We start from the raw sequence: 25,544 nt of genomic DNA, 5'->3' as shown, positions 1-25,544 counted from the left end.
TTGTACAGAATGAACATAATAGAGAAAATATCATGGCAGCCTAAGCAGCATTCACCATTGAGTACCTTCGAGAGACTGGATGAGCAAAAGAATTTAGAAGATTATGCTGAACTTTTTAACCCCTCATGCAGAAGCTACAAACATTTCTCATCTAAAAGTCTCCTTGAAGTTGAGCAAAATTCCTTGTTTTTTGTGATCATTGCCCAGTGATGTGCATATCTCTTCTCAAAATAATCATGCATATAGCAAACAACTGCTGCACCACTGCACGGATTGAGAATTGAGAAAGGATACTTTTATCACAGATTTCGGAGGAGTTAGCTCAATTTGTTGAGAGAATCAGCTTCCTTCTACTCACAGGATTGTTGTGGAATCTGGTTTTCCAATGAAGGACTATATTGGATGAACTAAAGCAAATTGGAGTTTTGCTTTTAAAGGGGTTAGCCTAATGATTGTGCCTAGTCTAGCATAGTTGGTTAGCACACTGTTAGAAGGGATCAGGTAAACTCCTATGGTCTGTGTTCTATGTTTCCTGGTTTTGTACTGCCAAAATGTCTTGAGTTGATTATTGAAGTCACAGGGTAAAGAGATTTTGATGCTGCCTCGCTTATGTACTCTGACACTGACATGCGCAATATCCGGTTGAAACAGAATGTTACGTGAATTTCATACAGCCACCATTACCTTCAGATATTACTTCATTTATTCATACTGTATTGAGCCGCAGCCATTGTTAGCAACATTTTTGTCACCTCATTCTTGGTCCTCTTTTCTTTCTTTTTTTTAATCAATAATGTATCTAAAATATGGCATTTTATCAATAAGCTAATATTAATACAAATGTCATTCATAATTTTTAGTGTCTCACCAATAAATATCTACGGTATATGGATTTTGTCTCTGTATTTTTTTCTCCTACATAGAATTATCTCTATTAAAAAATGAAAACTCTTCTGCTTCTTCCTTCACAGAAAACAATAAAATCAGTTGTGCGCAAAAAATATTCCAGCAGATTATTCATGTCATTGTAAATTGAAGGAGATAATCAGTAACGTTTGACAAATTATACATTAGAAATAAATTCCCTGTCATTGATCTTTAAACCCTCCAAGCTGTTTTGGGGGCAGAAGAGGAACAACTTCCTTTCAGATGAGATGAGATATGAGACATAGTGTGTCATTAAATCCAAGTACAAACCTTTTGCCTGTAGAAAAAGAGAAAGGATTTCTACCTGACGTCAAAGAGAAATATATCTCTTGAGAAATATATCTTTGCCTCTACACTATATTAAAACCAGTACAAGGATTGGTGTCTTCTTTGTCTTTTTTATACTGGAAGTTAACCCTCATTTCTGACATCATTAGGGAGTTTAAGAGAGTTGTCATTCTTACAAATTATCATATTTCCATGTGTACTGTAAAAGTCAAGTAACTTCTCTCTTGACATGATCTCTTCTTTGCAAGAGTCTTTACCTCATTATAGGTTCCTTGGTATATACTATGCTGAAAACTTAAATATTTACATACACTCATGTAAATGCACAAAAAATCTCAGTGTCTCTGAGATAAAGAGATTTCTTGTCATTGAGATTCCCATGGGAGTTTTTATCTGTAATTATGTTACTTGTAAGGAGAACCACAATAGCAATTTCAAATTATGGGGCTTTGGGCTATAAACAGAATAACTCTTCATGCTTGTTCAGAGCTATTCTCTCTCTGACTCAGTCTTTTTTTATTTTCTTCTTTCTTTCCCTATCTCTGTAACAGACCAGAAGTTTTCACCTTGGTCCTCGTCTCGAAAGTTCAATGAAGGCAGACGCCTCCCTCCGGCCAGGAACATGAAGGGCTTATCGGGCAGCCGTTCCCAGCACCAGATCCCTTTACCCCATGGCTTGGACTACGACCCCCACGTCCATGACCTCCATGCACACCATGGTTCTGACTCCCGCCACTCGTCCTACCTGCTCAGCCCCACAGAGAGCTGCCCCATGGACTTCCACCACCGCTACTCGCCTCGCAGTTCCATCCACTCTGACTGCATGATGATGTCCCCTATCATGATGCCCCCAGCAGCTGCATCTGACCACATCTCCAGCAGCACCTTCCCCAGAATGCACTACAGCTCTCAGTATTATGACTCAGCCACACGGGACGACTGCGCTGCCATCACAGCTTCTGCCACCTCCCCAGCTGTTGCTGCTGCTGCAGCCGCCGCGGCTGCCTCCTCCCACCACGCCGGCACCAAAAGCAACCGCCTTCCTGCTAACCTACTAGACCAATTTGAGAAACAAATGCCACTACACCGTGATGGCTTCCACACATTACAGTATCAGCGCACCTCCACCACCACTGAGCAACGCAGCGAGAGTCCTGGCCGCATCCGACACCTTGTTCATTCTGTCCAGAAGCTCTTCACCAAGTCTCACTCCCTGGAAGGATCATCCAAGATGAATGGCACAAAAGGTGATATTGTAGGAGGTGGAGGAGTAGGGGGTTATCACCATCATAGCCACCACTCCACCAAACATGGTAGCAAGAGGAGCAAAAGCAAAGAACGTAAGCACCGCTCTGGTGGCTGGTGGAGCTCTGACGACAATCTGGATAGTGACAGCACGTACCGCACGCCCAGTGTCATGTCGCGGCACCACGGGGAACATGTTAGCCACTGTTACCCAGATTCCATGCACAGCCATCACTTTGGAGACCTGTCTCTCAAGACCTCTAAGAGTAACAATGATGTCAAGTGTTCAGCCTGTGAGAGCATGGCCATGGCACCCGAGGGCAAATTCATGAAGAGGAGCTCCTGGTCAACACTGACAGTCAGCCAGGCTAAGGAGGCCTATAGGAAGTCATCGCTTAATCTAGAGAAACCCATGATGCACATGGACCTCAAACCTTCATCACGGACATGTCACTATCTGCAGGTGAGTGTTAGTTTACTTTATTTATGTTTTGAACGGCCAGAACATTAATGTTTTCCACCTGACTTATCCAAACATATGAAGCGCATTTTCAACACACTTTGCTTGTGTGGAACAGGCAGAGTGTACATGCATTCTGCACCTGCCTATGTAGGCCCACATTACTCTCTCGATAATGCACCCTTAAAAAAAGACAGTATTCCAAGGCTGAACTTTAGTGGTAGATTGAAAGGGCAGTAAAATGCACAGAAACCCTGAGCATCACCTATCTGAAACTATAACAAACAATAACTGAGATCAATATCCACTCATCCTTATAAAGGCCCTTCTGAATAAAATGCAGTGATTGATATATTGATTAGAAATCCTGCCAGGACAGCCTTTCGGATCTGTTGTTACTCTCTTGAGGACAATTACAGTGACCATGAGTGTGAGTAGCCAATATATTTAACAAGGATTCCCTTTTGTGTAGTCACCTCAGGGAGCTATTGTCTATTAAGACACAGAGATCAATTGAGTGAATTGATGTCATAGTGGAAGACCACTGAGAATAAAAGGTTACCTGAGTTAGATTGCAATGTACAAGCTGTTCCACAGAGCAGAGCTGTTCTAGCAGGTTGTGCACTAATACTGACATGAATTATGTTATATACAGTTTTTAGGCCTCTGTCTTTGCTACACAACTGATACATGACACTGAACTAGTTTGGCCACAGGGGCTGGCTTCAATAACACAATCAAGTGTGCGGGGGTTTGGCCATCTTTGATTCAATTTCTTTTTTCACATTGTGCCCTGTAAGTATTGTGCTTGTGCCTCACACAATCACCAAAGATGCAGACATTTGTTGCCCGCACTTGCTTTTGCACCCAATTCCAGGAAAATTGAAAACTGAGTTGAAATCATGCACTACCATACATAAGGTTCTGGATGCATTTCTGTCCATACTTAGAGAGGGAGAAGAGGGTGAATCTTTGCCCAGTGCATGCACTTTGATGCTATGTGGAGTGCACAGTTACGTAGGCACACAAACTGCGGTTGTTTGTGTGCCATGGGGACAGACAGACTCTGTCAATACAGAGGCTCTTTCACTGGCAGTTGACAAGCTTGTGTGTCAGCAGGCAGAGACCCTGCAGCTGCCACATGAACACATTCAGTATGTCCACATTGAGAGCTTTATTCAGTGGAATAAGTGAGGGAAGATCTGTACATGGTCCTTGTGGTCAACACTGTGTGCTCATCGGATTTTATCTGTTTGATGTGTCCGGGTCCTTTAGGTCTGTGTTCATTTGTGATGAGGAGGACAGGTCTGCCTTGGGCAAGTTGTTGACACAATATTGTCAATATTGACTATTACACATTGTGAAAAAAATAACAAAATATGATATTATAAATCTTAACAACCATCATGAAACATCAGACAGTCAGAAAAGGACCTGAAATTAGGCTTTCAGTTAAGCATAAAGAATGCTGTAATAATTTTCAGCTAAAAAGCATAATTCATAAGCTCTAAATGAGTCTAATGAGCATCGATTCAGACATATTGTGCATTGTGAGAATGTTTCATGGTTATTTTACAAATTACTACTTCAACTATTGTTTCTGGTAACTGACAATTCACATTATATGTAGACTTATAAATGAATGTTATTTGCATTTCTGCTATTAATCACTGAGTCTTACAAACAAACTTGTGAAAACATTTTTCTTTCTTCTTTTGTTTAATCTATATAGTGTTTTTTTTTTTTTGGAAATTGATTTAATGTTTCGAAGATTGAATTTCACTTATTATATAATATCTTCTTTTGCTAACTTGGCCAGGAATCCTGTCAAGAGAAATACTTGATTATAATAGGTTTAATCTGGGTCAACAAATAATGGTTTGGCGTGGTCCCAAGATCTTGAAGTACAAGGTTTAGACAGTATTCCAGAAATCAAATTGCTTCAATAAATCATGTTCTTGCTTTTCCTTGTTTGACATGCAGCCAGCGCAGTGTTTTCCTTTTAGTGTAATAATGAAATCTCTCAGGCGATGGCAAGGAATTTGAAAAGATTATCTGGGGAGGAACTTTGTTTCTCCTTAGTGTCTCTATTACATTATCTACTGTAACAACCCTAAACCCTAAAGTTGAGCTAGTGTCCTCCCAATGATACATAGTGGCCATTACAACAAATTATGTCTCTTTGGGGCACTTAGAGAATGTGGTACTGTATGCCCAAATCAATCAACAGATACAATTTTGGAGACAGATTTGGGTAATAGTCTACACTCCTGTCAAAGCGGGCTGAACATCCTGCATGCACCTGCTTATTCCAGTTACTTTAATAAGTAGGAAGCTAAACTGTCAAAACCTCCTTCAGAATTCAGTAGACTGTGATCAGTGTTACAAATCCCATATTTTATTACTTTAGCATCCAATAACTAACTGCGTGGAACTGTCCTGTGGAAATTTCGGGACTCATTCACTTACGAACTGCAAATTGTTCTACCAGTTCTTAAAGGTCAGTGTTTTTTTGTTTTTTTTTTGCTTGACATACGTTGTCAACTGCTACACAAGGTTATTTTTGCACACAGTATTCTCAGTGTTTAGTTGTAACTAATGATGGTGTAAAGCTGCTTGTCTGTTTAGCTGCCTCATAGGCACAGCTGAGCATGTTCTTTCATGTGTAGCATCAAAATGAGCACAGAAATAAGGTAATGCTAATGAGCTAGTGCAATGCTTCAATGAGTGATGGCTGCCTTGTTAAGCACAGCCCCAGACAATCAATGGTCGTGTATTAGGTGGCAAATGATTCTTTTACTTTATTGCTGTCTTTAAGCCTTATTCATTTAGTTTTCAGACAATTGCTGCATTTTATTCCACTCATGTGGGAGAGAATAAATGTATGCATAGCAGATTAGCATGTGTGATAGTTTTACCGTCTTTGAAGGAAACAAGCCAGTTAATTCTCATGTTACCTTCCCAACTAGGGCAGGGTTGGAAAGTACTCCCTCCCTCCCCTTTTAAGCAGATGATACAAAGATGAAGCCTGATATACAACCTTAGCAAACTGAATGATGATCATTAATTTTCCTCTCTCTGCTGTTGCATGCTGAAATGTGCATGCTGCCCAAAAGTTCATTTGTTTTGGATTCAAAGGAGAGTTTTAGTAGCATATGGTCTACATGCTTCAGAAGCCTTTTTATCTTGACTATAAAAACATTTGGAGAAAACATCTAAGTTAAATACACTAGATTAATGATGGTGGAAAGCAATCGGATTGATGCTATTATTAGCATCTCTAAATCTTTCTGCTTTTCCCCATTTGCCATCTCCCATAGAGGAGAAAAATATCCATCGTTTTCATGTAAGTGCCTAATGCTGTCTCGTCCTTCACCTGTCTGCCCTGCTGAAGCAGACTGTCAAGTCGGAGAGGACAGTGGGTGTTAAAGAAAAGAGAGAGGGGGAGAGATGGCCGACAAGAACAAAAAGTGAGAACAGGAGTGTTAAGGAAAGCCTTATTCTACCTCAAGGCAAAAAAAGGGAGTATCAGCCACTGTGCTTTCTGTAAAAACAGTTCAGCAACTGTGACAGAGAAACAGCCAAGCTATATGATTGGGTATCAGAGCATTAAGGACAGCCCTGTGCCTGAGGCTGTTGTTTCAAGAGCTAAGGCTACCCTCTCCACTGGGACAGCTGTTCCAGCTGAACCACACACTGATACAGTGTTGTACTCACTACATGCCTGATCAATATGGTGCCAGACCATGTAGTGTGCGACACATTGCCATTGTAAATCTCCATCATTAGGAGGAGGAAACCACAGTGTGTTCGGGAGGGGCATTGATCCCATGAATTACGGGAGTTGTCAATATTAGTCACAGTTCAATCTCAGTAAAAACAAGTGAGCTTAAACATACACTGTGTAGTCAAAATGACAATCAAAAATATTGAGGGTAATCGCTAGGAGTTAAAATTGATGTATGATACCATGATTTCTATCGCATCAATATCTTAATTAAAACCTACTCATTGTCAATACATAAGCAGTTGGATATGTGTAGACATTTGCACTCACAGTGTATAATTACTAGCTCATAATCATTTAATCTTGATGCTGTTATATTAAGAACAATCACTGTGTACAGTTATTAAACTATGAACACTATGAACAAAGCTATTTATACTACATGATGTTATGGCAGTGATCATGTACCTTGTTGATTATTTCTCTAGTGTTTGATCACATTCACTTTAGAATTGATTTTAAGTTACAGTATGTCAGAAACATGTTGTGCCCCTTTGGCTGTCAGCCAAATTTAAGAACTCATATGTTTTATTAGTATAGTGACTCTGTGCCCTTAATGACAGTGTGCTGATTTAAAACTTACAGCTCTAGCCTTAGGGATATGATTGACAACTTTTGCTGTGCAAGCATAAAAATACACAATCACTGCCAAAAGTGAGGGAAATTCTATTAATGGAATAAAATCCTTGAATTAAGTATGCTCATGCTTTGATTTGTAATATAAGTGCTATTCTCAGAGGTTGTTTTACCCTTCCCCATTCAACTGGTTTGATGATCCTATAAAAAGTAGCATTTGAGTTCCTTCTACAAATGTGCTGATGAATCTCACCCACACTCCTTTGAGTGAATTTTCTCCCAAACCACTAACATGGAGTCTATTAAACATTAATGAATGGAAGGGTGGATTTAAAGTTTTACAGTTTTTGAAATATTGTCATCTGGCTGTCATACTGTCATGCCGCTTTTGGTCAAACTGTAATTATTGATATTGGTTATAATTTAATAAAAGATATACGACTTATATGAAAAGAGTTCTACCAATATTTGGTTTAAAGAACAAATTTTTTTTTCAAAATACCAAGGTGAATGCATAGTTGTCTAAAAAGAACCTGTAAAAGTATTGGTGTTAACTTTGATTTAACGCTCTGCTTTGATAATTACCAAGGTGGACTGTGTGAACAGACTCAAATATCTGGAAGAGACTCATGCAAACATTGGAAAAACATATTTACACTACATATGCCTCTCTGCTAAGGTCCTGCTTTTAACCCATAGCACTATCAATTTATCTCTCTGTTTATATTAAACCCACAGTACATGACCAATTCCCTCACAGGATGCAACTTGTTATTACCACCCACTAGTCGAAATGGGAAAGAGCTTTCACTTACAGTCCCCCACACACTTCCAGCCAGAGTCAGGCTAAAAAACAGCGGTTACCCAGTTTTTGTGTTTATTCCAGACAAATGCTGTTGCTGCTGTCAGAACCATAATGCACACTGCTCTTAGTGCACTAAAGGATTCTAACAAGAAAGACCTAATTGACAAAAGGTGTTCAGGACAGCAAATGGAGGAGCTTTAATGAACGGGGGATAGCTTGAATCACTTTCTTTCACATGAAAACATTGTACACTTTAACTTCCATGTCTACCGGAACATTTTTTTCCCTTTGAAATCTTCTCCATAGTCTTTATTATTTGATCTGTCCAACTGCCTTTGTATTTCCCATAAGCCACCCACACCCACACATGTATATGCACACACATACTTTTAACCCCAAATTCTAATGCGGTATGCCTTTTTTCCCTTTCATAAACGACATGCATGTTAGACATATATAGTATAAACCTTTATCACATACTTCTTTTTTCCTGCACTGAGATTTATCATTCTTAGCTTTTGACATATTGACCTTTGAGGTACATATTACAGTAAAGTCTGATCTTAATATAAAGAAAAGCCAAATATAGATAATTCTGGTTCTACTTTATACCTCATTAACACAAGAAGTCAGTTGTGCCCTACAAATGACTTTTTCATTCAATCAACATGAAAAAAAAGTTGTTTTGTCTAAAATCAAATGGGCCTACATTTGCTGCATAAGTTACAACTCTTTAACGGTTAGTATTAAAAAGGTGGTGTATGGTATTACTGTAATGTTACTATTTGTGTGTTATAAAAGCTGAGACTCTGTGCACCGTCATTACACTTCATCTGCCACCCTCATTGCACATCGTAGCTGTCGATAAAAGTCTGTGAAATACAGTCAATAACTACAATATATGTTTCGACTCCTGCTCTGTAAAAAAATATTTTTCCATTATAGACACATTTTCCCTTCAGTTACGTTACACTTTAGCCAGTAGGCAGGAGATTATCCAGCTGCTTATCAAATACAAATTTCCACACTTCCACATATTGGGCAAACAGTCAGCTATAAAAAGGATTCAAATTTGTTCAGAAAATATAGGTGTGCAAGCTTTACAGCAAGTGACCTCGGTAGTGATAAACACTCTGAGGTCCTGCCACTGACAGGTCTTAACATGTGCCGTTACAACAGGCAGAAAATATATGTATGCTTTGGACTCTACATTTTTCATTGTGGGGGTTTTTAGGTTATTTCAAATTGCATACACTTTACACACTGTACAATCACAATTTGGACTATAAAATGCTAAATGTACTGCAACTAGGTAGCAAATATTAGCAATGATTTTAAACACGGCATAAAGTTTGCATCTGAATGCTTCAGCACCATGGAGAGAGACAGTGTGTTTGAAGTTTTTCAGAACCATAGGCAAACCACAGTGAAGCAGTTTCCTCGTGCTCCTTTGGGGGCAGCAATGACAGGAATAATGACAGACAGACAAATTGAGAATTTCTCCCAAGTCTGTCTGTTTTAATATTCCTGCTCAATACAAGGTATATTAGTCTGCTAAAATATACAGTGGGGTCCAATACCATTTTCAAAAAGGTATAAAATATATCAAAATCAAATTTAAAATAATATGAATACAGTAACATGTTACCTTGTATTGCTTTATCTCCTACACTTGAGGTATACATGCGTTGTGGCTCTTGCAGATCAGCAACTCATTTAGTTCCATAGTTACATTAACAAAGTTAATGTTATTCATTTCCAGAATGAAAGAAAGTGCCTGTTCATGATTGCAGACAGGAACCTAGCTCAGAGAAACACGCTGCATCTGATTCTCATGGGTGGACTGAGGTTAAGCACTGAGCTTGTTTAATTTGAGAGCCCAGGCTCAGAGATGAATAAAATAGTGGTGGAGCTTGAAACCAGGGATGTGAATCAGCTTAATTTTCTGTTTAGGGAAAAACCAGCCAGAGCTCATCCAACTACTTGTCTGATACAGTTCTCACACTCGTTTGGCTAATAGGGTCCCATTGTACTTGCAAATAATATCTCTGGTGTAATCTCACTGTACAAGCCTGATATTTTCTTTGAGCAGAATAACCCACTGCTACACCTGTACTCCATCATTTAACAAGTCACCACAGATACCAGCTGAAGTAAACAAGTAATACCTTAGAGTAATATTACCTTATGGTTATAATGTGTATGTAGTATCGGTGTGATGAGATCATAACAACATGACGATATTTCTCCTTGAGGTGAAAAGCTGTCTCGCCATATCAGTACATAACAGCCAACATGACAGAGTCTGACAGTGAAATTAACATAGAAAATGCCCCGCCACTTTTAAATGTTTTGTGTGGCAGCATTTTGGGTACCGGGTGGAAACAATAAACGGCGACAGACAAAACATGAACAATATGTAAGCACTGTAAGAAAATAGTGCCGTAGACCACAGCTAACATGAGCACAATGCAGAGACACCTACAGAACCACCACAGCTCTCTACTTAAATCAAATGCGCCTGTGAAGAAAACACTAAAAGGCCAGACAATGCTGAAAAATGCCTTTGCATCTCAACTTATACTTTCAAGTGCTAGAGCCACTGCAATAACGAGACATTGGCATTTTTAGAAGCTAGAAGCTCATGCATAGTTCATGCACCGTTATAAGGTCTGAAAAGACTCATGAGTAATCATACAGGAGAGAAGCCAGTCAGTTGAGTTTGTGGCAACATCTTTTATAGTGCTTATATTGTTCTGTCTTTTACTGCATATGATTATTCATATAAAAGTAGAACTTAAGTTACATTCATTACAGGATGAATAGTTAAAACTTTTGCATTTTGTGACTTCAGTCGAATAAAAGACTATTTTTCCAGTCATATATTTCGTCATTGAAGTTTTCTTCAAAATAGTGTTATCCATATCATCTCATCTCATTCTCTTGGACCCAATATCATGTATCCACTTGTTTCATGAGCTGAGAGTATCATCACACCCCTAGTATGTAATGATTAATATAGGTGTGTTATCTCCCACAGGTGCCCCAAGATGAATGGAGTGGTTACCCAGGCGACAAGGATGAAGAGATCCCGTGTCGGCGGATGCGCAGCAGTAGCTATGTCAAAGCTATGGGAGAGGTGGATGATGAAAGTGGTGACTCTGACACCAGCCCTAAGACCTCACCACAGAAGGCCATTCGGCCTGATGCTCTTGTCCTCAAATCAGCCATGCAGAGATCCCATTTAGACTCCCAAAGGTAGGCCTGGCTGCCTAGTTCAATATGTCCATGCCAAAGCTGTGTGTTGATTTCAATTTCAATTCAGAAATTTACCTTGAAAAACTGGCATTCTTTAAAATATATTATTATTCATAGGGATAGCTCAGAAATTGGTGGCTGCTTTAGGGACAAGAAAAACAGCTTTTTTCTCTAATTGTTAATCATTACATGCTAAGATTTTGTTGCAGTGTGCATCTTCTCAACTCTGAAGACAGGAATTGCATTTTGGCTCCAGTAACTGAAAAAGCTAGTGGTAAATAGTACATAGATTCTACATTGAGCCTATATACCTTTACCCATGCACACAAACACACATTCATACAATTATGGTGTCAGAGCTGTCATGTAGGTGGTTGGCTCAGGTGTTGGCTTTCTCAAGCTTCAATACAGCTGGAAACCTGTGAGTAACATTTCCAAAGCTACATCAATATTTTACGAGCCTTTGATCAGCACCCTTAATTTAAGTGAGCAATGATAGTGCATGTCAGGACTGCAGTAAGACTGCTGCATTAAAAATACTCCACACACTGTAGCATTTTAAGGAACAAGTACTAACTTTTGGGAAATGACCAGAATGCAGATTTGAGAGAAATAAAGAACTCAGCTGCTATTCCAGAGAGATATGAAGAACTTTAACATTTTTTGGGGATTCCAAGAGAAGCTACTTGGCAACAAAATGAGAGGACTCATTTTTGTTATTGTGTCTTACATCATTTTACTCATGCCTGGACAACTGTATTAAGCTGTTATTTAGAGCTTTGATGTACTTATTTTATGACATTATTAACTTCCTCTTAAGCACTGTTGGCTAAGTATTCAATCCATGACTGTTTCATGAGAGCAGTTAAAGTAGTGCTCGGCTGAGCGTTTCAGAACCAAATGGGGTTTATGTTTGTGACCTTTTTCATCTGCTAGTTCAATATTTGCCCAACATCTTACACAGGCAATGGGCCTCATCTTATCACAGTGTTGTTGACAAGTCTGTAGCAAAACTGTCACATTTATACAATGTCAGACTCAAGAGAGCAGGCTTAAATGGGCTTACTGGATGGAGGAAACATTGACAGGTGGAAGGTACAATGTGTTGACTATACTACTTACACCTAGCTTTTTGTTTTGTTTTGGATTAAAAAAGACAATCATTGAAATACATCCAGTTTCTAGTTGATTAGGTACACCTAGATAAGTGCAGTTTAATAAAGCAACGTTACAATAAATTCTACTTCCGTGAATGTTATAATGTTCAGTTTTTGTTGAAACTGTCTTTTGTTGTTGTCTGGTAGTGACTCAACTTCATCGTCATTTTAGAGGCTGTAGTTTGTGCCAGTTATTGGGTGTTAACTACTTTATAGTAAGAAGTTATTTATCAATAATAATGATCAGTTTAAATACACAAATAATGTGTTGCAAAACTCTTCACAGTGGTCAAGTAGATTGTGAAATAAGAGGGATTAATTATTCAGAAGCCTTAAATACAGTGTCACAATATAGTTTGTAGATCAATAGATCCTTAACAGTTTTTCAAAAACAACTCTGACTTCTTGGAGTGCTCCATCTTTATGTACTAATTTCCTAATCATCTATCTGTGGTGACATGTATCTGTTCCCTAGTGGCTGTTTGTTTTTGAGCCATGTGGCTTTCAGATGTAGCCAAGTTCTGTGAACCAGGGGAGGCGTCACGCATCCGTCATCCCTACTGCCACTCAGTGCTCAGTGCTATTTTTGTGACCATCATCTCAGCGGGGTTCTGATCACTTCTGCTTTTGTACACAGACAAATCAGCACCCTTGTTTTTAGCCTCTAGTGAAGAATGTAATAATCTCTTATTATTGCAGCTCCTAGCGCTCATTGTTTCTCTAATAAGAACCAGAGACAAGCCGTACACATTTTCTCTCTAGTTTTGGAATGAGAGAGTTACTGTTTTTTCATAGGACAGCTACACTAGAAGCAAATAAGTGTAGTCATTAAAAATATTGCAGTGTTGATCCCAATAGTTCAGACAGTGTCATAAGAAGATGAGTCATGCAGATATTCACTTTGGACAGAAATATTCCCTCATGAATTGTACAAAAAAGAAGATACACTATGCCCATAGGTGCTAACTAGTCAATTAATTATATACAGTATTTGTGTGGCTTTTGAATTGTGCAATCATGTCTATCTCTACCCCCTGTCCTTGTTCAGCCAGGGCTACCACTTGCAAACCACAAGAGATATGCGGCCCCACCCTAGTGTCACATTGGACCCTGCCACCACCTTTCATCCCCCGCCCTTCCGATCTCGCAACCAGAGCTACATGCGCGCCGTCAGCACCCTCAGTCAGGCTAGCTGCGTCAGCCAGGTGAGTCTCAAACACGTGCATCGCACAGAGTCATGAGAGATGAAAGACAGCTTATCTTATATTGTTTTGTATGTAGTAGTTTTTTGTATAAGAGGGCATTACAGAGACATAAATCATTCACAGTTGTTCATATTAAAGGTCCACAGCTGATTGTTTAGTAGAAATAGCCTTTGCTGTCTCAACTGAAGTCAATAGAAATTATTAATTTGTGCTGTTTTGGACTGGAAATTGTTGCTTTAACCAATAGCCTATCTCTGAATCAGCTCCAGGCATGGTATAATGTTTTTTACAGTCTGCTTTTGTGTTTTGTGAAATTGTAAATAATTGAGAAACTAAGATATCAGTTTTACATCAGACAGCCTGTATCCTGATTTGGCCTGATTAGGATGACTGGAATAGGCCATTTATACATGATTCATCACTCTCCTGTTGTTGTGCCATGCCAGATAGTTAGCTATCTAACAACATTTGTTTTGGTTAACTGAGCTAATTGTTCTCACACAACAACTACTGTTGAGAAGTAGAGAGTAGGGCTAGAGTTACAACAACTTGATGTCTAACCTCACATCACACACCAACCGTTTCAGGTATCTCCTTTTTCATATCCTGCTACGAAACTATACAGTTGGATCAATTGTGCAAGTGTGTTTTGGACCATGGCGGCAAGACGTGACCGCTACAGTAAGAAGATTTGTGACAAAACCAGCTGCAGAGCCTCTATATGGAGAAGGAGTAACAGGAGAAGAGATTTGGCCCTAAAGAAGGGTTTTACAATCAGCTTACTCCTGTGGGTGTTAACACCCAGTTTAATAATAATGATAATAATAGTAAAAGGTCTTTAATAATAGTGAAACTTAGCTGTCTTCTGTAACATAATTTAGAATGTTAAAACTGAAGTAATACGAAAAAGGCATTCATACTCTAGACCACAATACTAACTTTTTCTCAACAAGGGCCTGGTGACCACATATGAGGATATTATACTGCCACTCAGTAATCGAAATTTAAAAGTAATGTCCTCATATGTGGACATCATTTTTCTCAGGTCCCAATCAGCCTATATAGCAAAGAATAGAGCTCGGGTCTTAGGAGGTTAAGGCAATTGACAATATTAATTTCTTTAACTTTGTTAAGTATACATGAGTGTATATAATTCAAATATTACCAAAATAATACAGCTTACAGAGAACAAGATCTGTGAACAGGACAGGACACAACAGAATAGAACTTGGTAGATAGTTTTTTATAATTACGTGACTTTGTTGCATGATCTTGACATCAACAAATAAATTCATCTTGTATCAGCTAGAAGAACTTAGAATATTTCTTAGACACTTGAAAGAACTGAAATTGCAGTGTGTTTTTCCTAGTTTCCATGTAATAGTATACAGCACAGTACATCTTTGTTTTGGGGTTTGTGGTAAATGGAATGCTTTATAACACAAACTGAATATCTTTCTGATTGTTTTTTGTTGTCATCTGCCCTTTTTCTCATTTGATCTTGACATTTATTCAGTTTAAGGTCGGAAGTGACAGTGGCATTTCCTTATGCTAACACTCCTTCATATTTGCTGTGCAAAGGGGAAGAATCAAAGTGAGAAAGAGAAAGGAAGAGGAAAAATTAAGGACTGCTATTCCTGTTTTTGTCTCTCAGGTGAGTGAGACTGAGATCAATGGCCAGTTTGAGTCAGTTTGCGAGTCCGTTTTTAGTGAAGTAGAATCCCAGGCCATGGAGGCCTTGGACCTGCCTGGTTCGTTCCGCACTCGAAGCCACAGTTACCTCCGTGCAATTCAGGCTGGTTATTCCCAAGATGACGACTGCTTGCCTTCAATGACATCCTCCACTGTCACTTCAACTCTCAGATCCACAACAGGTAAAACAATCCCCCCCCTAAATGAGAGAGGGCTTAGACAACATATCCCCATACATCCTATACATGCGCACAAACTTGACATACCTACATATGTACAGTGGGAAACCCTTGAGCTTCAGAGATGCCGGGCTGAATGATTCCAGTTATTTTCTTTGGAAGCTATGGTGTGCGTGTGTTTGTTTTTGCCTCTGCATACTCCCGATTGTTTAGATGGATTTGCTTGTGTGTTACTTTGCACGATTCATGCATCATTAGTCAAGCTTCTGGTTGGTCACTTGTGGTGTTGCCAAGCTGTAGATTAGGTTAAGGGTGGGAGGGTTGCATTTTAAACACTCTGATGGCAACACACGCTCACAGCACACAATATCACAACACAGCACAGCCACATCACATGGCATGCCTAAGAGGAATAGGCCCTACCCTAAGCATGTTAAACTGTGGTGTTATATATGTGTTGTGCGAAGCGTGTGAACTACTTAGAAAGGGATGAAGTCCAAAACGGGCCACCTGTCCTCCCCCTGCTCTGTTGCACCAACAAATTAGCCTATGGTTTGCAACTGACCTTGTAATTGACCTCATAAAATTAGAAAAAAACAAAACAATCTCGTAACCAATTTAAGGTAAGTCAACAAGCTCTAGACACTAGAACACATGCACACACACATGCTGGTTGCACAAAGGAACTGTCCACTGAGGGTATACTCCTAGAATTTGAGAAGTACAACCTTCACTTATTTGCAGTATTGTTCTATTGTGTTGCATGAAACTAAACCTGAGTAGTGGTTTGAGTCAAAGTAACTACTGAATGTTATTACAGGAGTTTTTCAAAAATTGTCCTCTTCAACAACTAGTTTCCCATTGAGCAAACATAATTTTATTGGTCATATTTGACTGTTAGTTACAATTGTGTATGACAGTGGATCCAAACTCACCATGTTTTGAAACTGATTTTCTGAAATCAGTGTATTTTGTTTATGACTAAATTCGATTTTTTTTTTTTGCACTACTGTACTGTGCTACTTTTTTAATACAACATGCAAGTATTTAAAGGTTTTGTGTGACACAGTGCGAGCAATATATCCCTAAAATTAGCATTTCAGGTTCTTTGTGCAAGCAGAGTCTTTGCAGTAACTCCCTCACTAAGTGCATTTGGTGTTTGCCTGCAAGAGTAAAGCTATGAACCCTATTGAAACATTTCTTTGATTACGTGCATTTTTAATTATTATGACCTGGATTTTTATTGTTTTTGTATATATTTCTGTCAATTTAATATTGGAGACATTTGCACTTTTACTCAGTTTGTGGGCTTTGTTTTCTTGTTCAATCTGGAATTTTGTTTTTTGAATCCTCTCATCTTCAATTGGGTTTCCATCTACAATTTCTTCGATGTGACAGAAGTACTGAGGATAAAGGAGTGTTCTCCAATCCCACCGTCTTGTTTGCTGAACTCTATTCATTTAGCTCTCTGCTCCTAATCTGTCAGCTCTGTATGGGCTAAAACAAGCAGTTGACTGTACAATATGTTGTGAAGTTGTATTTTGAAGATTGGCATGGTGCTTCAATTACTATATGTCAGATAAGGTTAAAGCAACCCATAAGAAGGGTTACCTGGATGGTGATTAGTTATATACAGTACTGTCAAGTCCCAGTCAAGCCATACTGTAAATAATATTTCTCCTTTGGTGTACTCTTTGCACTGTTCTGAGGGAATAGTGGCCTTAAAATTAGATAAAATAAGTTTTCCAGGCTATCCTGGCTAAGAAAAATATTGATTCCTGGAATCATGTTTTTATGGTAGTATTCAATACTAGATAATAATCTAATTGTAAGCAGCTTATGAACCAAACCCCGTGTGAGGCTAGTGGGCCCTTGAGTGGGGAAGGGATCCCATGATGCTCCATAGGGCAGACGAGCAGCAAACCCCTCTCCATTTGACCATCCATCTCTTGAAGGATAACCAGGGGGAAAGAACAACTGGAGGCATCAATGATGATTGTTGCAGGTATTTTAATGTTGACACGCATACATATATCTATGTATATGTGTGTTTTTGCACTGCCTTCTCAGTAAAAATAAGAGATACATAGAGTTTATATATATAGCTGGTAGAAATATCTCGTTATGTTATCCTAATAGCAAACACGGTTCCAAACAACTCACAAAACTTCAGACCTCATTTTTTCTTAAAACCTAACTTAAAATTGATTATGATGAATCTGATGCTGGCTTTTGTGAGTTGTTTACCATGTCTCTATTTTAAGTGTTCTTAGACCACATTGTAAGTGTAAATGTATAAGAGATGTACTTCCCAAACTCTTCGGAATGTTCTCATATCGCAACCATAAAATAGCAATGAATGTTATCGCATTGCCACTGTCTCCAATCATTTGTAAGAGCAGTATCTATCTGCTGTACATGTGTGAAGTTTATTTTTTCTTTCCATGGAAATTTAACTTCTTTTTAAAAGGCCACATGTGGCAAAGTCTAACCCTTGGCATTGAGTCTGTCAGCTGTCTTTGACTGTGGGATTGCAGCCTCTCCCTGGTGCAGCCCTGAAGGGGGGAGTGACCCCTCCCCTCATTGGGTTACTTACTCCATATGGTCTAATCAGCCACCTTGGACCTGATATGTTCAATAGGGTTCATATCTGCTTCTTGGCCCAGTGGGTTGTGATTCCTCTACTCCCTTTACATCTTTTCTTTTGCACAAAATGGCACAAATTTCAAGTCACTGAAAAACATTTTAATATGTTTTGAGGAAAGGGCTCTCAGAAAATGGATTCATCATTTGATAATGGTATAACTGGTGTATTTCATGTTTAATTCCACTCTTTGCTGTGCTGTGCAGTGAAAAGATGGAAAGAAGCCTTGAGATGACTGAGAAGGCAGTGTAAAAACATTTTGAAAAGCCTACAGTATGTGAGTTTAATGAAAATCATTATGAAGTTAGGCCTAACTCAAGAATCTATTTCAAAAAAGGTGTATATTCTGTACTAGCTCAGGCAGTAGTATCTATTACTTAGAGCTGATCCTCTACACCATTTTGGATTTTTTGTAAAATGTTATACTTAAATATCAGAGAAAGTTCAATGATGATAAGAAACTTTCAAAAATATGTTGTGAATTCCACGAACATTATACTTAGATATTGATAAGAAAATGAATGGATGGTTCTTCCCATTTGTAATTTCACGATTTTATAATACTACTCAGTTACATCTTGGTTTTATACAACTCTGGTGCAGGCATACTCGCATTTGAATAGCACAACAGTATGTGGTGGGTGCCCACCCCCGATTAAGATCTATCATTAGAACCAAATGGGAAATTATTGGGTCTGATCTCGTATGTTTTTAGAATTATTTACCACTCACATACTGTATGTTTTCCATAGATATGTGTATTTTTTAGTTCAGAATCCAAATCAAATCACACTCCAGCTGTTCCTTTCACTTTGAATGTCCTTCTGTTTGCATATTCAAATTTTTCTTCCAGAGGGATATGATGTTGTGGATGGGACCTCTTTACTAAATGACGACATGATAGAGGATGATGACGGTGCTAGCTCCTCTGCCTATGCGGAGCTGGAAAGGCTGGAGAGAGAGACTGCTGCTGCTCGCAGCCAGCACAGTACTAGCTCCACCGTAACAGCCATCTCTGTCCCACCGGCATCCCCACCTTCATACAGGGTCCCTACTGCCTCACCCATAGCCACCTCTGAGCCGCCAGTCCCTCAGGCCATTCAGGCCTTTAAGGAGTCTGCTAACATGGTTGCTGCCTTCAATATGCAGTGGAAGGATGAAATCTCAGCAATGCGCTATGAGCTGGCAGAGCTGCGTAGAGATGTCTGTGGAGAATTGAAGACTTTCAACAGCAACTTCTTCAACTTTACTCAGTGCTACAATATGTGGACTTTGTGCCGGGAGCCTTGCAGTGACAGCACTACACAAACAGATGACAGAGTGTCCATAGGAATTCAAGCAGGCTCAAGTTGGTCTGTTCGACAGAATACACAGGACAAGTCAGTGATGTGCCAACCAGAGCCAGCACCCTTCAGCATAATGGACTTGATGGACCCACCCCGAATTGAGATTATAGAGGGAACCCCCGAAAGCACGCCAGAGGGGTCAGGCAGCCCTGCCAGCCCACTTCCAATAGAGGACTTCCCATGGGAGATCATCAAAAAGCAAAAGGTCCATAAGCAGCCGGACTCAGGTGGTCACACAGGTGGTCACAGAAGCGCCAGTCTAGAACTGTGGAGCAGAAAGTACACTAGTGGGCCCATGTCATATCTGTCTATGTCATTCTAATCATTCCCATTCTACACATACTGTAAAATGAGATGAGGAAGCCAGGGTAAAAACCTGACATTTACCAAGAAAGGCAGGGAAGTGCTGTTGTTAGATGTCCCTTTACTCTATGCAGACACAGAGTCTGTCATCTCTTGAACAGGTTACAGTGTTGTTCAAGCAATCTTTTAACAAGTGTCTTGCTTAGCCATGGAATAAATGAGAATGATTATGTTTTACATCAGAATGAGGTGACATAAGAATGTGAGAGAGAATGTGGCTGATGTTCAGATCCTCAAGTGCCAACAAGTGCAGCATTATGTTCCCTCCACTGTCTTAAATACCCAACCTTTCAGAGGAAAAGTCAATTACAGCAAATATGATTGGAAATCTGAGGGTGATTTAATGATAAAATTCAATAATCAGCCATTGCGAGGTGAGGCGTAAGTTGGTCTGTTTCTGCACATGAATTTGAATAGCTCAAGCTCATGTTCATTCCAGTTTCTCTTCATGTAGAAACATTCTCTTAAGCACCTGAGTATACTGAAAAAATACTGTGAATAACTTTATAACCCTAGTTTTTTAATGAATGCATTACAGATGAATACATTATTTATGAATATATTGATATATTATTTACTTTTTAGTTATTCTGATCAAAGCATTCCTCTGCCATGGCCTTCATCCATTTTGTAGCCAGTTCCAGTTGAAATGGGCATTCTGTAAATTTCCAACTTACAAATGTTTTCTCAATGGTGAACTTGTAAACCACACAGCATAAAGAGATAACTAATAATTTAATAAACAACAGACCACAATAGTGCTGAGAACAACTTATAGTAACATCTATGAAATTTGTAAAAGCCTAATCTACTGGAATATTGTATGGATGACACTGTCTCAAGGCTTTATGGACTTAGTCCCTGGCGAAAATTGTTTACGATTAATCATTTGTGACTGAATTCAAAGTCTAACAGCACGTGGAGAGGAAAACAGTTAGGGGGATTCACACAGATCATGAAGTATGAATGTATCGGCTTCAAATTCATTCCTGCACAAACTGCATTCATGTTCAAACTCTGTATATGTATATAAATGTACCATTTTGTATATAGAGAAACTTATATTCAATACTTGTACTGTTTGCAGTTATAAACATACTGTGTTGACAGCACTGAGAGGGGTTAAAGTAGTAGTTGTGGTTCTAAACCAAACACAGCACTTTTTCCAGTCTTTGAGGTCTGCCTCCATTTATTTCATCATGTTCATCATCCAGCTGTTTGTGTACCTCATAAGAAGTTGGTAGTTCATACCGGTGTTTTGCCTCTTGTTTTTTGGGCAGTGGTGACTGGAAATTTTTAATTATTTGGTAAAGCGTCTTACCTATCCATTCATGTTTATTGCATAAGGAAATGGTCTGACAAATACTAATTTGGAATTACTTTTTTGTTAAATTATCTTCAGAGATCTGAACTAAATTCTACCATATTAATTTTTTTTTAATGCCACATTTTTCTGGTAACGGTGAAATTTTTCATGCTCGGGTGGTTCATCACTGCTGAAAGATAACAGAGAAACATTGGTCCCTATAAGTAGACAATCAGAGCCGCTGAGGGCCTCTACCTCTCCGACATGTTCCCAGAGGTGCAGTACAGTACCACTGAATGTACTAACACCGCCTCACTAGTGATGGCTTAGCTGGGCTCCTGTCAAACCTAAATGGGTGGGAGCCCTCAATCATCTGCTATATTTGGCCAATTGCTCATTTTGTCTGTTACTCATAAAATAATAGTTGCTCATTAGCCACTTGCATTCCCTTAAACCACTCATCCACTCCATTTTCCCATTGTACCAACATGGCGTACCAAAGTTAATAATGAGGCCCATGGAACTGAGGCCAACAACAAACATCTCCAAGTTTGACAGCACTTATCTCTGGATGATCACTGCAGCACAGGACCATGGGAGCCTGTATATATCAGACGCCTGACTGAAATGTGAACCTTGAAAAAGGACTTTTAGTAAAGGAGAGGCTACATCTTTCCTTTGTAAAGAGAGTGGATCTACTTCCCCCTTTGCACGACCAAAAGACAATACTTGCAGAAAAAGTGTCATTTTGAAAAGATGATATTTATAAAAGGGTTGTACTATAGGTAAGATCAAAATTAAAGCCACAAAAGAAAAAAGGCAGACATTTCCTTTTCAGTTATTGCAGTAGCTCCACCCCACACACCTGTTGCAGTAACTCATTAAACCGGAGTTGAAATTCCTCGCCTTGATAATCTAATATATGTGTTACAGAAGAACACTATATTAAGGCATGTTGTGCTGGTAAATTTTGACAGCAACTCCACAACTCTGAACTTGAGGTTTTGGTACAAAGAATAAAAGTTAACGAATAATCTCAAATGTATTGTTGCCATTCTCCACTACTTGCAATTAAAAAGCTTCTAATTTATTTATAATTGTTATAAACACAATCAAAAGCATTTTGAGTTTTTCATTACAGACCGGCCAAAGGCTAGGTTAGCATAAATCATAAATGATTTCAGTGAAAGGCATATGACTGTGACAACATTTAGCCTATAATCATTTTAATAAATAAATATATATCATATATATGAAAAAAAAAACAAAAACTTTGGAAAGGCTTGTATTCATATTTTTTCTTTTTGAATGATTAAGACGGGATTGCAATGGCATTCCTTACATCTATTCCCATCGTTTGGGGAATGCAAAGTAATTTAAAGGTGCTGAAGACTGGCCAATCATGATGTCTCCAAACTACATTCATTCATTCTATGCAAGCCCTTTGTTCTTTGTTGTATTTTTATGTCATCTAGATATTTGCAGTTATAGATATTAGGTGTTTATGTTAAGCCTTCACTCAAGTCCTCAATGTGAGGAATGGAATGATGTTTTGAGAAAATATTGGCGGCTCTTTTTTTCCTTTCTTTTTTTTAAACTTTTATTTAGTTATTTTTGCATGAGCCACAGGCAACACAAAAGTTTGTTTTAGTGTTTCCTGCAAAACTGTTGTTTCATTCACATTTCTCTCATTTGAGCTTATAGTATGCTAGAATCAAAGAGTGTGTTGGTGAGATTCCTGAGATTCTTGCTATGTAGTAGCATCTGTGTGCTGTGTGACATCATACACAAAAGAAATCATAAGTGCATCATACACTGAGAATTAATTTACTGACTACAGCAAAATTAGAAAACAAAGCCAGTGATAATATATTTGGAAATGCTGTACAAATGCTTGGCATTCTTCTAAATTTATATCCAACTGAACTGCAAACTAGTGACTGATTGATGCCAGGGAGCTCACCCATGCTATAAATAGGTATAATCCAGTGTTTCACTATCATTTCATCATTTAGCCCAAAGAAATTACCCTTCCCTTAAAACAAGTTGAAATGTAGCAAAAATACAGATATTGATCTAAATATTATTTTAAAATATATTCATAAAATCTATACATTTAAAAAACACTTAAGAAACAGACAAAAGGGTAATAACAATTATTTTTTAACCATGTAACCATATTTTGTGTAATGAAATATATAATTATTTGTAAGAAATTCCGAATTGTTTATTTAATATGTTACAGTATGTAGTCAATTATGCCATGAGTTTTTGTTTACATTTTGCTGTCATCCAGAGATCTGATGCAACTGTGCCAACTCTGTGATGTCCAGTTGAGGACAAAGGTTTTTGGATGGAATCTGATCTTGCCTGAACCTGTAACATTGCTTGAATATAAAACCTTTTCTACCCATGTGTTATTTTCCTGCATTGAGTCAAGGTTTCTTGGAGAAAACATGCCACTCTGTTTTGCATCAATCATGTTGCAATTTTCAGGGATCTCAGACTGCATTGTTTAGTGAATCAGATTTTGTCAAAGTTATAAAGCATCCTTTTGAAAACCATAGTTTAGCCGGCATTTGTTAGTTTATGCTTATTTTGTTAAATGAATGAAACCAGTATGTGATACTTTTGTTTTCTTTTTTTTTCCGCTTATTGTGGTGTTTCTTGTGAAATTTTCATTTACAACTTTTATTGGCCTTATGTATTTTTCATAAATTGATATAAAACAATGGATTAAAATGTTTATGATGTTTATGTTTATGGTAATTTAAATGGCAAAATGGGGATCATAGCTTTACAATGGCATCCAAAGATGAAACTAACTTGTAGCATAAATAGTATTTTTTGCATCCGCAGTAAATATTCTACACACTTTAACACACTGCAAATATACAGCATGGGTCTTGCACAGTGTCTTTCACTTTAACCCTCTCAATATGCCTTGTTTTTCTACTAAGCTATCATATTTTTGTTTTTGTGTTGTTGTTTTTTGTTTTGTTTTTTTTCCTTTTGCTTTTCCTTTTTTTCCCCCATTTTAGGCGCCCGTAGCTTAGCTGGGGGGCGTAGAGAGTACGGTAGGTCTGGTAGGGAACCGCTTTATTATATATTTTTTTATGTGTTGTTAATACAGTTTTTCATACATTTTGTCTGACTCATTAACATTTCTCACTTGTTAAAAAGAAGATATCATAAGTATATATCATATAATATCATAAGTTGAAGATGATGTCATACTCACAGTATGTTTAATACATTTAAATGTTTTCATCTGTTTCCACACTGAATCCAGTGGATTTTTCAAGATTATGTCTAGTGAAAATTAAGTCTTAACCAAAAGAACAAAACTAACACAACTGTTGACTACTGTCCCACATTTTGGCCGTGTTAGCACACTGGCATTTTTGTACAATATCTACTGCATTTGAACAGAGTGAGACACAAGAGTAACTCTTCCATTTAAAATATCTTCTGCACAAATGGAACATAACTTAACTGAGACATTCATAAAGCCTTTTATAAAATCCATAAAATGATTTATTTGTTTTGTTTTTTATTTGTTTTAATATTACAGTTCTGTTCAAATTCATTGGTATTAGTAGTGATTCACCCTCTTGCTTTAACCATTGTATACATTTTCTTTAAGTGAAGAGAAGAGAATACAATCAGCACACAGTAGTGTGTCTTTATCTTAAATACCTTGGCATGCAGCAAGGCAGGTTATGACCAACATAACAGCTTTGTTCCTCAAACCACCACAAATCAATGCATTTTAGGAGATATTATGACTGCTATAATTGAGGACAAGCTACAGTTGTTGATGTTTAAAAAGACCTTTCTGATCTGTAGTCAAGTCAGTTGCTTTAAGTAGTTATGATTTTGACACTGCTGGTATTTTTTATCTTCTATTACCTTTAAGGGAAAGACAGATACAACCAATAGTGCTAATTTTAAAAGGTGGTGGGTGATGGATTTTGTTTTCAAAATTATCACATGGTTGCAGATTTCATCATACTGGAAAGTGTTATCTCTATTTTTAAACTTCTAACTTTAAAGTGGAACTATTCATCTCTTCAGTCACAAAATCCTCCACACAATATTTTACTTGTAATCAGATATGTTTGGTATGTATTATTATTACTGGTTCCATGAGTGGCTTTACACTGTTTGTCTAGAACATCCAATTCTCTCACATACTATGTACACTGTGTGGGCTAAAATTCTATTTAAAAACGTTCATAATTAAATGTTTATATTCAGCTGTATGAAACCTACTTTAATGCCCCCACTAGAAGCACAGCCCATG

The 25,544-nt window shown here is 38.1% G+C and overlaps 1 protein-coding gene and 1 long non-coding RNA gene across 2 annotated transcripts in view; one reads left to right on the top strand and one right to left on the bottom strand.

Annotated features, from left to right (window-relative positions):
- LOC111661480 (uncharacterized) overlaps nucleotides 1-25,544 on the bottom strand; it is a 69,406-nt gene that overhangs the window by 38,864 nt on the left and 4,998 nt on the right. The gene's annotated exons all lie outside the window — the stretch shown is intronic.
- dlgap2b (discs, large (Drosophila) homolog-associated protein 2b) lies at nucleotides 1,735-23,988 on the top strand. Its single transcript, XM_087176280.1, has 5 exons — nucleotides 1,735-2,923; nucleotides 11,129-11,346; nucleotides 13,552-13,708; nucleotides 15,363-15,582; nucleotides 19,077-23,988. Exons 1-5 carry the CDS (start codon nucleotides 1,838-1,840, stop codon nucleotides 19,889-19,891), a joined length of 2,496 nt encoding a protein of 831 aa, XP_087032406.1. The 5' UTR covers nucleotides 1,735-1,837; the 3' UTR covers nucleotides 19,892-23,988.

The sequence above is a fragment of the Seriola lalandi genome, unplaced genomic scaffold (assembly GCF_002814215.2).
Source record: "Seriola lalandi dorsalis isolate HSWRI2012SDOR001 ecotype SW California unplaced genomic scaffold, Sedor1 jcf7180002054544, whole genome shotgun sequence".
Lineage (NCBI taxonomy): Eukaryota > Metazoa > Chordata > Actinopteri > Carangiformes > Carangidae > Seriola > Seriola lalandi.
Note: the sequence above shows the minus strand (reverse complement) of the source record. Positions and strands in the feature narration are given on the sequence as shown.

Excerpts from the sequence above, each read along its gene's own strand:
- dlgap2b (XM_087176280.1), top strand. The coding sequence starts at position 1,838 with ATGAAGGGCTTATCGGGCAGCCGTTCCCAGCACCAGATCCCTTTACCC. Across the intron at positions 11,347-13,551 it reads TCCCATTTAGACTCCCAAAG|CCAGGGCTACCACTTGCAAA; the intron begins GTAGGCCTGGCT and ends GTCCTTGTTCAG. Across the intron at positions 15,583-19,076 it reads AACTCTCAGATCCACAACAG|AGGGATATGATGTTGTGGAT; the intron begins GTAAAACAATCC and ends TTTTTCTTCCAG.